General features: G+C 33.2%; 1 protein-coding gene across 1 annotated transcript; it reads right to left on the reverse strand.

Moving 5' to 3' along the window:
* Positions 1–7,200: 7,200 nt before the first annotated feature.
* Positions 7,201–11,948, reverse strand: LOC147381637 (protein INVOLVED IN DE NOVO 2-like). The gene is made up of 7 exons (XM_086430136.1): positions 11,049–11,948; positions 10,555–10,740; positions 9,607–9,696; positions 8,789–9,076; positions 8,090–8,305; positions 7,593–7,629; positions 7,201–7,394 (listed from the first exon to the last, which is right to left on the reverse strand). The coding sequence occupies exons 1-7, from the start codon at positions 11,946–11,948 to the stop codon at positions 7,201–7,203; spliced, it is 1,911 nt and encodes a 636-aa protein (XP_086286262.1).
* Positions 11,949–12,221: the final 273 nt, after the last annotated feature.

A 12,221-nucleotide genomic window follows, 5' to 3' on the forward strand; every position in this document is an offset into this window, starting at 1 on the left:
TGAACAAAACACAACATAATTGGATTATAAGTTATTAAACCAAACAGATTATAGATTATCCATAAAAAGTCAATTTGTGATTTATAATTATTTGTGTTGTTGATTCTCTTCATAGACTACTGATCGTTCACATTTTAATGATAATTTTATAACAAAAGTGATAAGATCCCAAAAGTGATTTGGTGACTCACCAAATCAGATCTCTAGTTTCTTTCCGATCTTAGCTTGTTAAAAGAACTGAACATGGCATTAGGAAGTTCTATATGGATTTTTGTGTAAAATCTTATATCTTAAGAAATCCTTGAAACATTTGAGAAAATCGAGGGTCCACTTGATGTTGTATCTTGTATCTTACATTTGATTTTAAGGAACACTCTATGAACAGTTTCATATGCTTCAGTTCATTTATTTTCTTCTTTGGAGGTTCAATGTTATTATTCATGATGATGGGATGCTTATGGTTTCAGTAGGACTTTTGGTGGGTGATCTTCTCGATTAATTTTTCTGAATAGGATGTTGTGTCTGGAACACGTTTTGGTTAAACCCAGAACACCACATGGATCTAGGATCCTTTCTCAAATGCAATCTCATATTTTGTGGATAGAGAAAAGGGTAAGCCTATTATTTCCAACTGTAGACACCCCATTTTTGCATTTGCCAAATTCGACAATTCGTCATTTGGTTACCATGAATTCCTAATGATGATCACAAAGAATTCGAAGGTTTGTGAGTATTATTCCTGATTCCCTCCGTTTCTACTCTTTCCATCTCCCCTACTCGTTACGACTTGACATAGAAATTTACGCACGCTTAGGATCACCACACGTCACACCCGATTTTGCAAGCACGTACGCTTAGACACAGTTCGATAACCTAGAGACCTCGCCACGCTAGGAAAATACGACTTTGAAACATAGAAATAATCACGTAGGGACTAAAAGAAACCTCACGCCAGAATTCGTAAAAATCCACAAAAATCGATAAAATGACGAAAATACCCCTCATAAATTTTGGACCTCCGAAAGACCTCGAAAGTACCTTCATTGCACTCATAACATGATTTCGAGTCTAACGGGACCCAAACCGACGAAAACAGAAATATTTAGGAAAAAATAAAAAAATGACCGAAATGCCCCTCAACTTCCAAATTCAACTTAGAGATCCCGATCCTTAGGAAAATGTAATAAAAATCGAAATTCAGTTAAAAACCCAATCTAACTAAAAATAAAATTCAAATTAAAAATTAAACAATTCAAACAATTAAAACTAAAAATAAAATTCAAATTAAAAATTAAACAATTCAAACAATTAAAACTAAAAATAAAACTCAAATTAAAAATTAAACAATTAAAAAATTAAAGTTAAAATCAAACAGTAATTAAGCAACAATTAAACTTAAGTAATTAAACAGTTAAAACTAAAATCAAGCAATAATTAAACATTTAAAAATTAAAATCAAACAACCGATAAGATTAAAATCAAAAAGCAATCAAGAAATTGAAACCAATAAAAAATTTCTAAAATCAATCGACCAAAATTCCAATTAACCAACCATTAAAATTAAATTCAAAAGCTAATCAACAAATTCAAAATCCAATTAACCCAATCCAAAATCGAATTAATACTCAATCAATGGAAGCAAAATTAAATCAACCAAAATAAAAATCCCATCGACAAAATCAAAGTGAACCAATCAAATAAAAAATAATAACAAAAAATTTTCCAACCAAACATTAAAAAAATCTAATTAATTATAGGAGAACCACCGTACTACGAGTAGCGTGGAATCCCCACCTACATTCTCCTAAAAAGAAATGAGCCAAAGAAGAGAAAAAACGTGTGAAAATAAAAAAAAAGAACAAAATTTTTAGGAAGTTGTCTTCCATAAATAGAGACAGACGTTTCTCTGTAGAAAAAAAGGAAAGAGGGAAAAACGTGTGGAAAGAAAAAAAAAAAAAAAAAAAAGAAATTAGAAAGGTTTTTTTGGTATAAAAAATAGAGAAGAACGTCTCCTTCTGGTGGCTGGAAAAAAGTCTTCCTTTGGTCTTCTTCTCCAACGTCAAAGGAACTGAATCATCTTCCTCTTTTTTGTTTTTGAACGGACTCTCCAGAACGCGCAGCACGCTCTTCGCCCTCTTCTAGTTTTCTTCTTCTCTTCTTCTTCTTCTTCGTCTTCTTTGTGGGAGAACCATCTGTTTCCTATCCATTGCAGCACCTTCAGCTGCAATACACCCATTGCCATAATCCCATTGATGTCTTCTCATCCCTTACAGTCCATTGCAACAGCCCCCATTCCCCTCATCTCTCTCACGTCCCTCTCACCTCTCTCTCCCATCCCTGCAATATAGACCATTGCAGCAATTGCTGCAGCTACGTTCCTTGCTGTCCAACGCCCAGCCACCTCTCTCTCCTTGTAAAAACCTCTTCTCCACAGTACACACAACACCCAGCAATCCCCTTCCTCTCCACGTTTTTCAACCATTAAACCACCAAGCTTCTACAACAGGCAGCTGCAATCACGTTTTTGGTGCCTAGCTGAGTTTCTCCACCATTACAGCACATAGCACAATAACTTCTCTCCGCCTTCATCTATCTGTACTCTCGTCTCTCTCGTCTCCACAACAGCGAATACTCGCGAGCCTTTGGATCTTACTTGAAGGAATAAACTCATCATTATCGATTCGATAGGTAATTTTATGTTCAGTTTAGTCCTTTATTTTATTTTTCCCTTTTCTCTCCTTATCTTTGCGTTACATTTTTCCTTTTTTTTTTTTCTCTACTATGTTCATATGTTTTTCAATTAGATTTTTCCCGTGTATTGCTGTCCACCATTGATTTTTTTAGTATCGTAACCATTATAGAGTTTATCATAAAAGGGATTTTTATACTTGCAATACTATATGATGTCGTGTCTTGTTTTGAAGGATTTACCATATTCCTATACATCATTCTTTTTTTTTAATTATTTTACTTTTGCATAACAATAGGGTAGGAAAATATTTGTTTTTATGTTTTTTTTTTTTTTGTTTTCTTTTTTGCATGTTGTTAGGGTTAAGAAAATATTTTATTTTTTTAGTTTTGTGTGACATAGGTTTTTAGGTTTATTTATTTATTTTTTATGTCTCATTTTGTCTTTGCGCATTGATAGGGTTAGGAGAGTATTTATTCTTATCTTTGTGTTTTCTATTCTTTATTTATTTTTTTATTTTTATTTTATGCATCTTTTTTCATGAGTTTGTGATGATACGATCTTTGCGTTTAAGTATGATGGTTCCATATGATTTTTGCAATGGATTTGGGATGGATTGGTGATGAGTTTAGACTTTTTCCACGTGATTAATGCATCATTTAACTTGATGAACATGCATGATGTTGAATGATAATTGTCTTAAAAATATAGAATCATGTATGCATGCTCTTTGATTAGTTTAAAGATCCAATGAGCATGGGAATTTTCTTGTGGATTTTTCTTTCAAATTTGAAAATTTCATGCAATGATATTTGGCAATCTCCACTTTAGTTAGTATGATATCCTGGATTCTTTGTTGTTTGATGAATTTCTAATTTGGTGATTTTTGGCAAATTGCTAATCTTCATTATTTATATGATTTTTCTTTTTGGAGATTATTTGTGGATCATTAGAACATTCATATTTGAAAACTTTCTAATATGGGATTGCGTAGTTTCCTATTTTGGGAGAATATATTCATAGATTTATAATTCAGAAATTTTATATTTTAACATTTTTTCAATTTAGAAGATTCCGCATTTTTATATTTAGGAGGTTCGTGTTCTTGGAAGTTTGGGAGTTTCGAATTTAGAAACTTACATTTTTTGGAATGTTCTATTTTAGAAAATGTATCTTTCTAAAATTTTAGTTTGGGAATTCAGCATATATCTCTTGAATTCTAATTTAGGAAATTTTACATTCCTAATTTGAAAATATAAGTCCCAATTTGACAGGTTTCTATTTGTAATCTTTCTATTTAGGATATTCTCATGATTTTCTATTTTGGATAGTTTGAGGAATACTTGCAAGTGGAGTTTCTTAATTGATTTCAGGTCATGGAGCTGATTAGGGCTTTTTCAAACCCTTTCATATTTTGTGGAATTCAAAGAAGGATCATGTGATAATTGGGACAATTTTTAGCCATAAGATTTGGTTGAAAAACCCAACATAAATTGATGATGATGATTGGATTGTGACCTTGACTATAATTTTTGTATGTTGACCATAGGATATTTTGGATCGTAGTAGAGACCGATCATCTTGATCGGGCGGGTTCGGTGTCTAACACCTTCCGAAACCCGTAATCTGACCCTTTACCCATATATTTGATCTGTGGACTGATTCATATCCGTTTGGAGTTATTTATGGTTCCTAGACCTAAACTAGGTGGCGACTCCTATTTATCAAAAGTCCCCATTTATAAATTGGACCCCTATCCACTATTTAGTGAAAATGGGTTGAGGCGATTTCACCAACCATAACTCTGATTTATGTTATGATCTCTTCCACTAAGGATGCTTAATTGATACTTTTATATGAAGCCAGTATGCTTTTATCTATACTTGTGGATTTAGTATATTGTGTAGTTCTACAGAGTTCTTTTAGTGCCCTATCTATGTGTATACTAATTGAATGTTCATTGCTTTCAAGAAATGCCGTAAATTTGATAATTCAGCTAATGAGGCTTAGAAGGACTTAGTGGCCGTAAAACATGGTGCATTTGTGGTTGCTTACGTGAGTTTCATAGGTTTCAACTTTTTCCACCCTTCTTTTCATTAATTTTCTTGAAGCTGCATTGTTTTTCAGAGACTTCAACATAGCATATATTCTAAATCTCCTTTTTCAGGTTAGACTTCTTTGTTGTTTTATATATCACCTGAAACTTCAACAAATGCTCTTTAAAATCTCATTCAGTAATTACGTTCTTAAATGGATTTGAAAGTGATATTTTTTCATTGATGTTCTTGACAAGAGAATACACACTCATGCAGTTTTCAAAGAAGGGGTCTTTCAGTAACTCATTTGCAGCGGGTCTCTTTTCTGGATCTTTAGCCACGCAAGGACCATTTCTTTGAGTACTTGTGTAATCAAAGATGAGTAATGGGCTTCCCATCCTTGTAAAATCAGACACGATAAAAGGTTGGTCATTTTCAAAGAAGAGAGGAGGTTTACCAAAAATGAATTCTAAAGCGGTTATCCCAAAACCATATGTCTGACATTGCAACGAAGCCTTCAACCATCTCAAAATCGAATCAATAAGGAGTATCTGATCTAGGAACCAGTGGTAATGTAGGGGAAATCCAAACATTGAGGAAAATAAGAGGACATGATAGAGCGGGGAGAGCCAGAAGAGATGAAAGGCATTACGACCATTTGCTTCTGATTTTGTTTTATTTCTAAGAAATTATGTGACTCAATTTCATTTGTTAGTGCCCAATTGCTTCTATTAGAGCTTGTTTAATAAAAAAATTTCAATATATAATATGAATTTTGAGTTGTTTAGTTTAATTTGGAACTTGTTTTATGATTATTCTTTTATTTTTTTATTTTTGTGCTTTTTTTATTATTATTTCGTTTATTGTGATTGATGAATTAGAGGACCGTGCTTTTTTTTATTTTTTCTGAAGCTCATTCTTCAATAATTTGATAATCCAGGGCCGTCAAAAAAAAAATTCTACAAGAAAATATTTGACGGACAAATTTGACGGGATGGTCCATCAAATTTCTCAAAATTTGACGAGCTAAGACCGTCAAATATGGGTTTTTTTCACATAGTGCATAGGCTACACTTCCTTTATTAGTGAAAGGAGGATGCCGATGAACAAACTTTTAATTCTGTGTTTATGTTTTTTATGATTAGTGAGTTCTCTTCAAGGTTTTATCCAACTCTAATAGATCAAAGCTTTAGATGAATCTCTATACCTCTTATGCTTAACTTAGATGTTTTATACTTAGATAAAATCAAGATAAAAAATACTTAATCTAGATAATTGGTTGTAGTTACTTCACACATTAGTAAGTGAAGGATTCCTAACTATTGTCTTATTCAAGCTTCATGATATATCTTCTAACACCAAGCCCTTAGAGTTGAGTGTAAAGAATGAGATACTTATATGTGGTTTTATTTATTAATCCTAGGTTACTCTAATCACTAATGACTTTCTTCTCTTATGTTCTTAGTATAATCTCCATCTCTATTGTTTTATTTTACAACAATAATTACTTTCCCTTTTGTTTCACAAAATATAAAAATAGATTTTAAAATTGCAAGTTAGATTAACTTCATTTTGCTTAGCTCTATAACAACCCCCTTTTCCCTTGGGTTTGAACCCTTACTTGATTGAATACTATCTCTTTGATGATTTTGTCAAAGTATTAAATTTTAGCAAATGATTTTTATTTTGTTATTTATTTTTATACTATAAACGATCGAAAGGTTTTCTTTCATTTTAAATTTAATATATATTACATAAAGTTCTTCAATTTTTCATATAAACTATGCATAAGAGTTTAACATTGATCACCCCTTCTAAAATTTTATTATTTATGAAGAAGATGAATCTTTTAACAGCTGTCACGTGCAGGGTGGTTCGTTTGTGCGGCCACCAAAGCAAAAAAAACTAGAAGAAAATGAATTTTTATTTTTTAAGAAAACCAATAACTCAGCTGCAAATACCAACCACTTGCGATTAAATTTACCCGAATTCTTAATTGGATAAGGAATTTTGCACCCATAGCCGAATAACTCGAGTAGAATGAGTCAGGTAAGCGGATATTATCCAAACCATTGCCAGCCCTAACCCTCACACCATATACAAAGGGAGGTTAATTGCGTAGAATTTCAATCAAACTTACGCTTTTGCACAGGAATATATGAAATGTTCATTTCCCCTACCCTCAAAGTAGTAGAAGAATGCAAATAGTAATACTAATAATAACAACCTGATATCCATAGTTCTGCTGCCACCTTCATTATTTGTATTTCCAAATCAGTCCCCATGAATGAGGTACAAGCCTCCAGTTGACTGACTAAATTTTATTGATCAGAAAACTATATTAAATAAACTATATATGTAAGTATTGCGTTGAGTATTATTCACTATAAACCTTGTGATACAAGCTATTTAGGAGATCATCTTCTTCAAAAATCAACCTTGCGAAAGTTTTTATACAAACTTCCCTCCATTTTGTTACTTATTGCGCTTATGTGTCCATTGCCTCAGTATAAAAGTGACACCCTCCTTCAAGGTAGCTTTCCTATCTTCCTTGAAATTCCAAAGTTCTGGTATTACTTTCCTGCCGCTTGCATTGTATTCATTCATCTCAAGCAAGGCAATTGAGGGTGTCACTTTTAATAGGAAAGCTACCTTGAAGGAGGGTGTCACTTTTATACTGAGGCAATGGACACATAAGCGCAATAGTGTATAAACCAGGTAGCTTTCCGAAAAACAAATTGAGTTTTTCCATGAAATCTAGAGGGCTGTGTAGTTGGATTGTGAATTTGGGAATCCATTTGAGCATGATGACCCTTAGTAAGGAAATTCAATGTTTACTGGTTTATACACTATTTAAACCTTGACACCCTCTTTCAATTTTTCATCCTCTTCATTAATTATTGTCTGCATTAGCAATGGACATGGTGAATGGAAAAACAATTTGAAAAACTATTCTATAGGTAAACATAGAAGTCCCGAGGAAGACAAAAGGTCGAAGTATTGGAATAGAAGATGTAAAAAAAAAAAACAAAAAAGAATTTAGATGAGAAAATAAGAGCAAATTTGGTACACAATAAGAATTTGTAGGGGAAAAGTATTATAAAGGAAATGTTTATACATTGTCATTGTCACATGCTTATGTGGTGAATCTTTTGTTTTGTATAATCTTAGATGGGACAAGCTGGACAGCTGGTCCACCGAGTTTGTACATTTTGTGTGGTTTTCTTTCCCTTAATATATATAAGAATGATTGCATACATGGGCACAGGTATGTTTATACATATTCTTAGGCATATGAGTGATAAAGAAAATGTGGAGGAAAACATTTAAGATCAACAGTGGAAGAAGAGTAAGAAGAGAATACCTGATGATTATCCCCAACTGCAATGATTTTAAAAGGGTACCACTCAGGGTCTCCAAGGTATTCCTCCCATAATGAGCACAGCTCTAAGGACTTCTGCTGTGCTTCTTTAGCAGAATATTTCTGCTTGTTTGCATTGAGGAAAGGTTTAGGGTCAAGTTCACCCATTCTCTTGATTCCAATAATAGCACGAGCAGATGTTTCCGTTTCTAGCAGAGCCTACAAACCGAAGTGAAATAGTGTATAAACCAGTAAACATTGAATTTCCTTACTAAGGGTCATCATGCTCAAATGGATTCCCAAATTCACAATCCAACTACACAGCCCTCTAGATTTCATGGAAAAACTCAATTTGTTTTTCGGGCTTCATTGAAAATTTTGTAAATGGAAGACTGCCAAACTCCTACCGAACTCCCAAATTTAAAATTAAAATTCAATGGGGAAAAATAACTTTTGTTTTGAATATTTTTTTTTCCAAAGTTCTTAAAATTTTTCACTCTACATCCCTGCGGCATCGGATCATGTTTTTGAATGCCACAAGGTGTGCTCAATAACCCTTACTATGATTTGAAATCGTATTAACTTAGTAAAACTAGACTTACTCTAAAATTACAATTAATATTCAAGTAGAATTTTTTTTTTCTCCAAACACTACAAAATGTTATAAAGTGGGTGCAGTCCCAAAGAAATAGAAAAACTTACATTAATCAATTCTTTCCGAGCTTCTTGCAGCTCATTGTTGCTTTTACAATCCTTGACAAGATGAGCTTGGTTTGTTTCTTCCATGTATTCAAGTTCACTTTCCTTCTCTTTAAGGTTTGTTAACATCTCCTCCACCTTGTTCTTGATTTTTTCATCCTCGTCACCTGCCATATGTTTCATAACAATCAAATTTCCTTTGAGCCGTTCAATTTCCAACTCCAATGCTTGTTTTGCATCCAGTTGCTTCTCTAACTGAATGATTCTTCTCTGAAGATCCTCTTTTTCTATCTGAAATCAATAATCACAACTAAATGATAAATTGCGTGAATTCTGTAATCAATATGATATACAATAATATTAATTTATTGGGAGCGGTTTGGCAGCCCTAAAGTTTGCCAAGTTTTGTGCCAAACATTTTTTGTAAATCACTTTTGATGGGGTTAGAAGTTTTGGAATAGGCTGATTTTTTGTGAGGATGATCTCTACGGTGAAGAGATCATCCTCACACAAAATCAGCTCATTTTGAAACTTCTAACCCTAGTTTACAAGTTGAAGAATCGTGGACCGTCTAACTTTTGTAAATCACTTTTGATGGGGTTAGAAGTTTTGGAATAGGCTGATTTTTGGTGAGGATGATATCCTCATCATAGAGATCATCCTCACAAAACATCAGCTCATTTCAAAGCTTCTAACCCTTATTTTGAAAAATGTTTGGCACCAAACTTGGCAAACTTTAGGGCTGCTAAACCGTCCCCTAATTTATTTATAACTTTTCATACATTATAAACTTTTTCAATTCCTAACCATAGAAAGCACACCTTTTGATCTTCAGCCAGCCTCAATACATTTTCATTAGCTTTCCTTTGCTCCAAAGTTGCCATTTGAAGTGAATTATTTTTCTTGGAATTCTAAAAGGAAAACAAAAAAGAAATAAAACAAACAAAAAACAAGAAGAACAATGTTGTCAAGCATCTTTTATGATTAATTTTGAATCTACATAAAGTGGCCATCATAAACTACTACATCTACTGCTTAGTCCACATTAATTATCCCTTTTCATGCAACAATTAGAGTCCGTTTTGATACACATAAAATGTAATTTTTTAACTTTTGAAAGTTCAAAAGTTTTACAGATTCTTTTTATAAAATTACTTTTAAATAGTAAAAAATTCATAATTTTTTTAAAAAACAAAAGGAAATTACTTTTTACTTTCCAAAAATTACTTTTTCCGAAAGTTATTTTTTTTCTAGCTACTTTATACTTTGTTTTCTATCCAAACGGGTTCTTACAGAAAAAAGATATATACACCAACTTAATAAGTTGGTTAATAAATTGGGTTCACGCTGCCGGCTACAAATAATTGGGATGGTAGTTAGTCAATATAATAGTATCATACAATTTAAATAAAAATAAAAACAAAAACAAAAACAAAAAGACAGAAAAAGGAAAAGGAAAAGATAGCAAACATCTTACTGAAAATGTAATAATAGTTGATTTGATGCATAGCATAAACAATTCACTCAAATACATACATGAGAAATACATGTGTGCTAGTTAGAGAATGGAAATAATTCAGTCTCCCCAAGTGTGGCACAAAGGGAGGAGAGCACCATCTCATGGTACCTACCAATATGTTTAAGGCAAAAAGTTGATCCCAACGAGTTTACAATCCTAACTTTCCGTTCAATAGCTTGAAAAAACATGGCAACTGGTCCAAAGAATCAAACTGGTGTTCCTTGAACAGGGAAAAATGGGAAATGAGTACCTTTTCTTTCTCATCAATGAGTTTCCTTCTCTCACTTTCGTTTTGAGCATCACGTTCCTCCAATTCTTTGCTCCACGTTTCAAGCTCTTTCCTCTGAGATTCCAACTCTGATTTAAGCTTCTCATGGTCATGAAAAATCCTTTTAAAATGATCTCTTGCACTCAGTTGCATCTTTCTTATCTCTGATGAAAGCAAAACAAGCACAAGATAAATATGTAGCCATGAATACATTGTACCAAAAAGAAAAATAATCTTACACGTACGATTTGTTCATGGCTATCCATGTGAGGGCATTTTGATATTTTTCACAGGGAATGTGATCTTTAATATAACCAAAATGCCCTAACATGTTCATGTATGAAAAAGAGTGTGAGTAGGATGTTTTTTTCCTAGATGCACAAGTAGGAAGAAATCCTCAAACGTACAAATTCAAATTTGGGAAATTTAAGTATCTTAGATTTCCTCAATTTGGTCCAATAAAAGTAGATCCCTTCATTATAAGATTGATATAGCTTATCATTCTGATCCATCATGTTTTTTAGAGATAAGTTGCTCTTATTAACTTTGCACTCCATTTCTTTCAAGTGCTTATTCTTCACCTCAATCATATTCTCCAGATTTGTCACGAGTTTGCTTGTTTTCCGTTCTTCATCAGCTACAATATCAGCAATTGTTTTCAAATCTCCCATTTTTCTGAGATGTTCCCCTATAATTGATAAAGAATTATAGTCATCATCACGTGCGACCCATCCGTAAATATTGGATCCAAGGTGTTTCTTCGAATGCCAATCTCTTTTACCATGATGATCCGCTTCAAAAGCTTTCTCAAATGACATTGCATTATTGAATCCAGGCCAGTTTTTATTAAACTCCACTATTGCATTTCCAGAGTGACCCTTGTAATTCCATAAAGGATGGACCCTTACAGGATTAAATCCTTTCTTTGCCAACTGGTCTTTTAGCCTAGAACCACTTTCCCCCACAAATTTTCCACCTTTCCATTCAATCGGAAGGTTAACAACAATACCAGTCCAAGGAAAAACAAATAGCTCATCATGGTCACACTCAGTGGGAGGTTGACTCTCAACCTTAGGTGGTGATGAAACCCCAATAGGACTTAGGTCTTTTTCCAAATACTTGGCCAATGCAAAGTGGTTCGCGTTGTGTTTCATGCCTCTAGTCTGCGAGCCTTTAGCCACTCCAGAAGCATGTTGGAGAAGATCCTTGTAGATGTAATCTCGTTTCTTCTTCCCTTGGCAGAATGGGCATCTAAAAATCTCATCTGAGATTTTCACTTTGTATTTTCCATTCTTCATTTCTTCATAAGATTTAACACGATAGTCTTCTATCTCAGACTCACTTATATCTGAATCCTCTTCTGAACTGTGATCCATTACAATCTTAAACACACCTACAAAATGAAAATAAGTAGATTGGATATCACAAGCAAGTTGTTAGATAAAGAAAACAACAAATGTTAGGAGAGGAATATGAGAAGAAGTAATAGCTCCAGAAGCAAAAGTATTACGGGGATCCCAAGAAAAATCTTCTACATCAAAAGTTGCTCAATAGGATGATTGTAAAGATCCAATTTAAAGAACTTATAGTTAAGATGGGTATGATTATTTGATTGGTATGATTAATTGATGTAGCGGAAGCATGTGAAT

The sequence above is a fragment of the Akebia trifoliata genome, unplaced genomic scaffold (assembly GCF_017979445.1).
Source record: "Akebia trifoliata isolate Shusen 1 unplaced genomic scaffold, ASM1797944v1 Contig00317, whole genome shotgun sequence".
Classification (NCBI taxonomy): Eukaryota; Viridiplantae; Streptophyta; class Magnoliopsida; order Ranunculales; family Lardizabalaceae; genus Akebia; species Akebia trifoliata.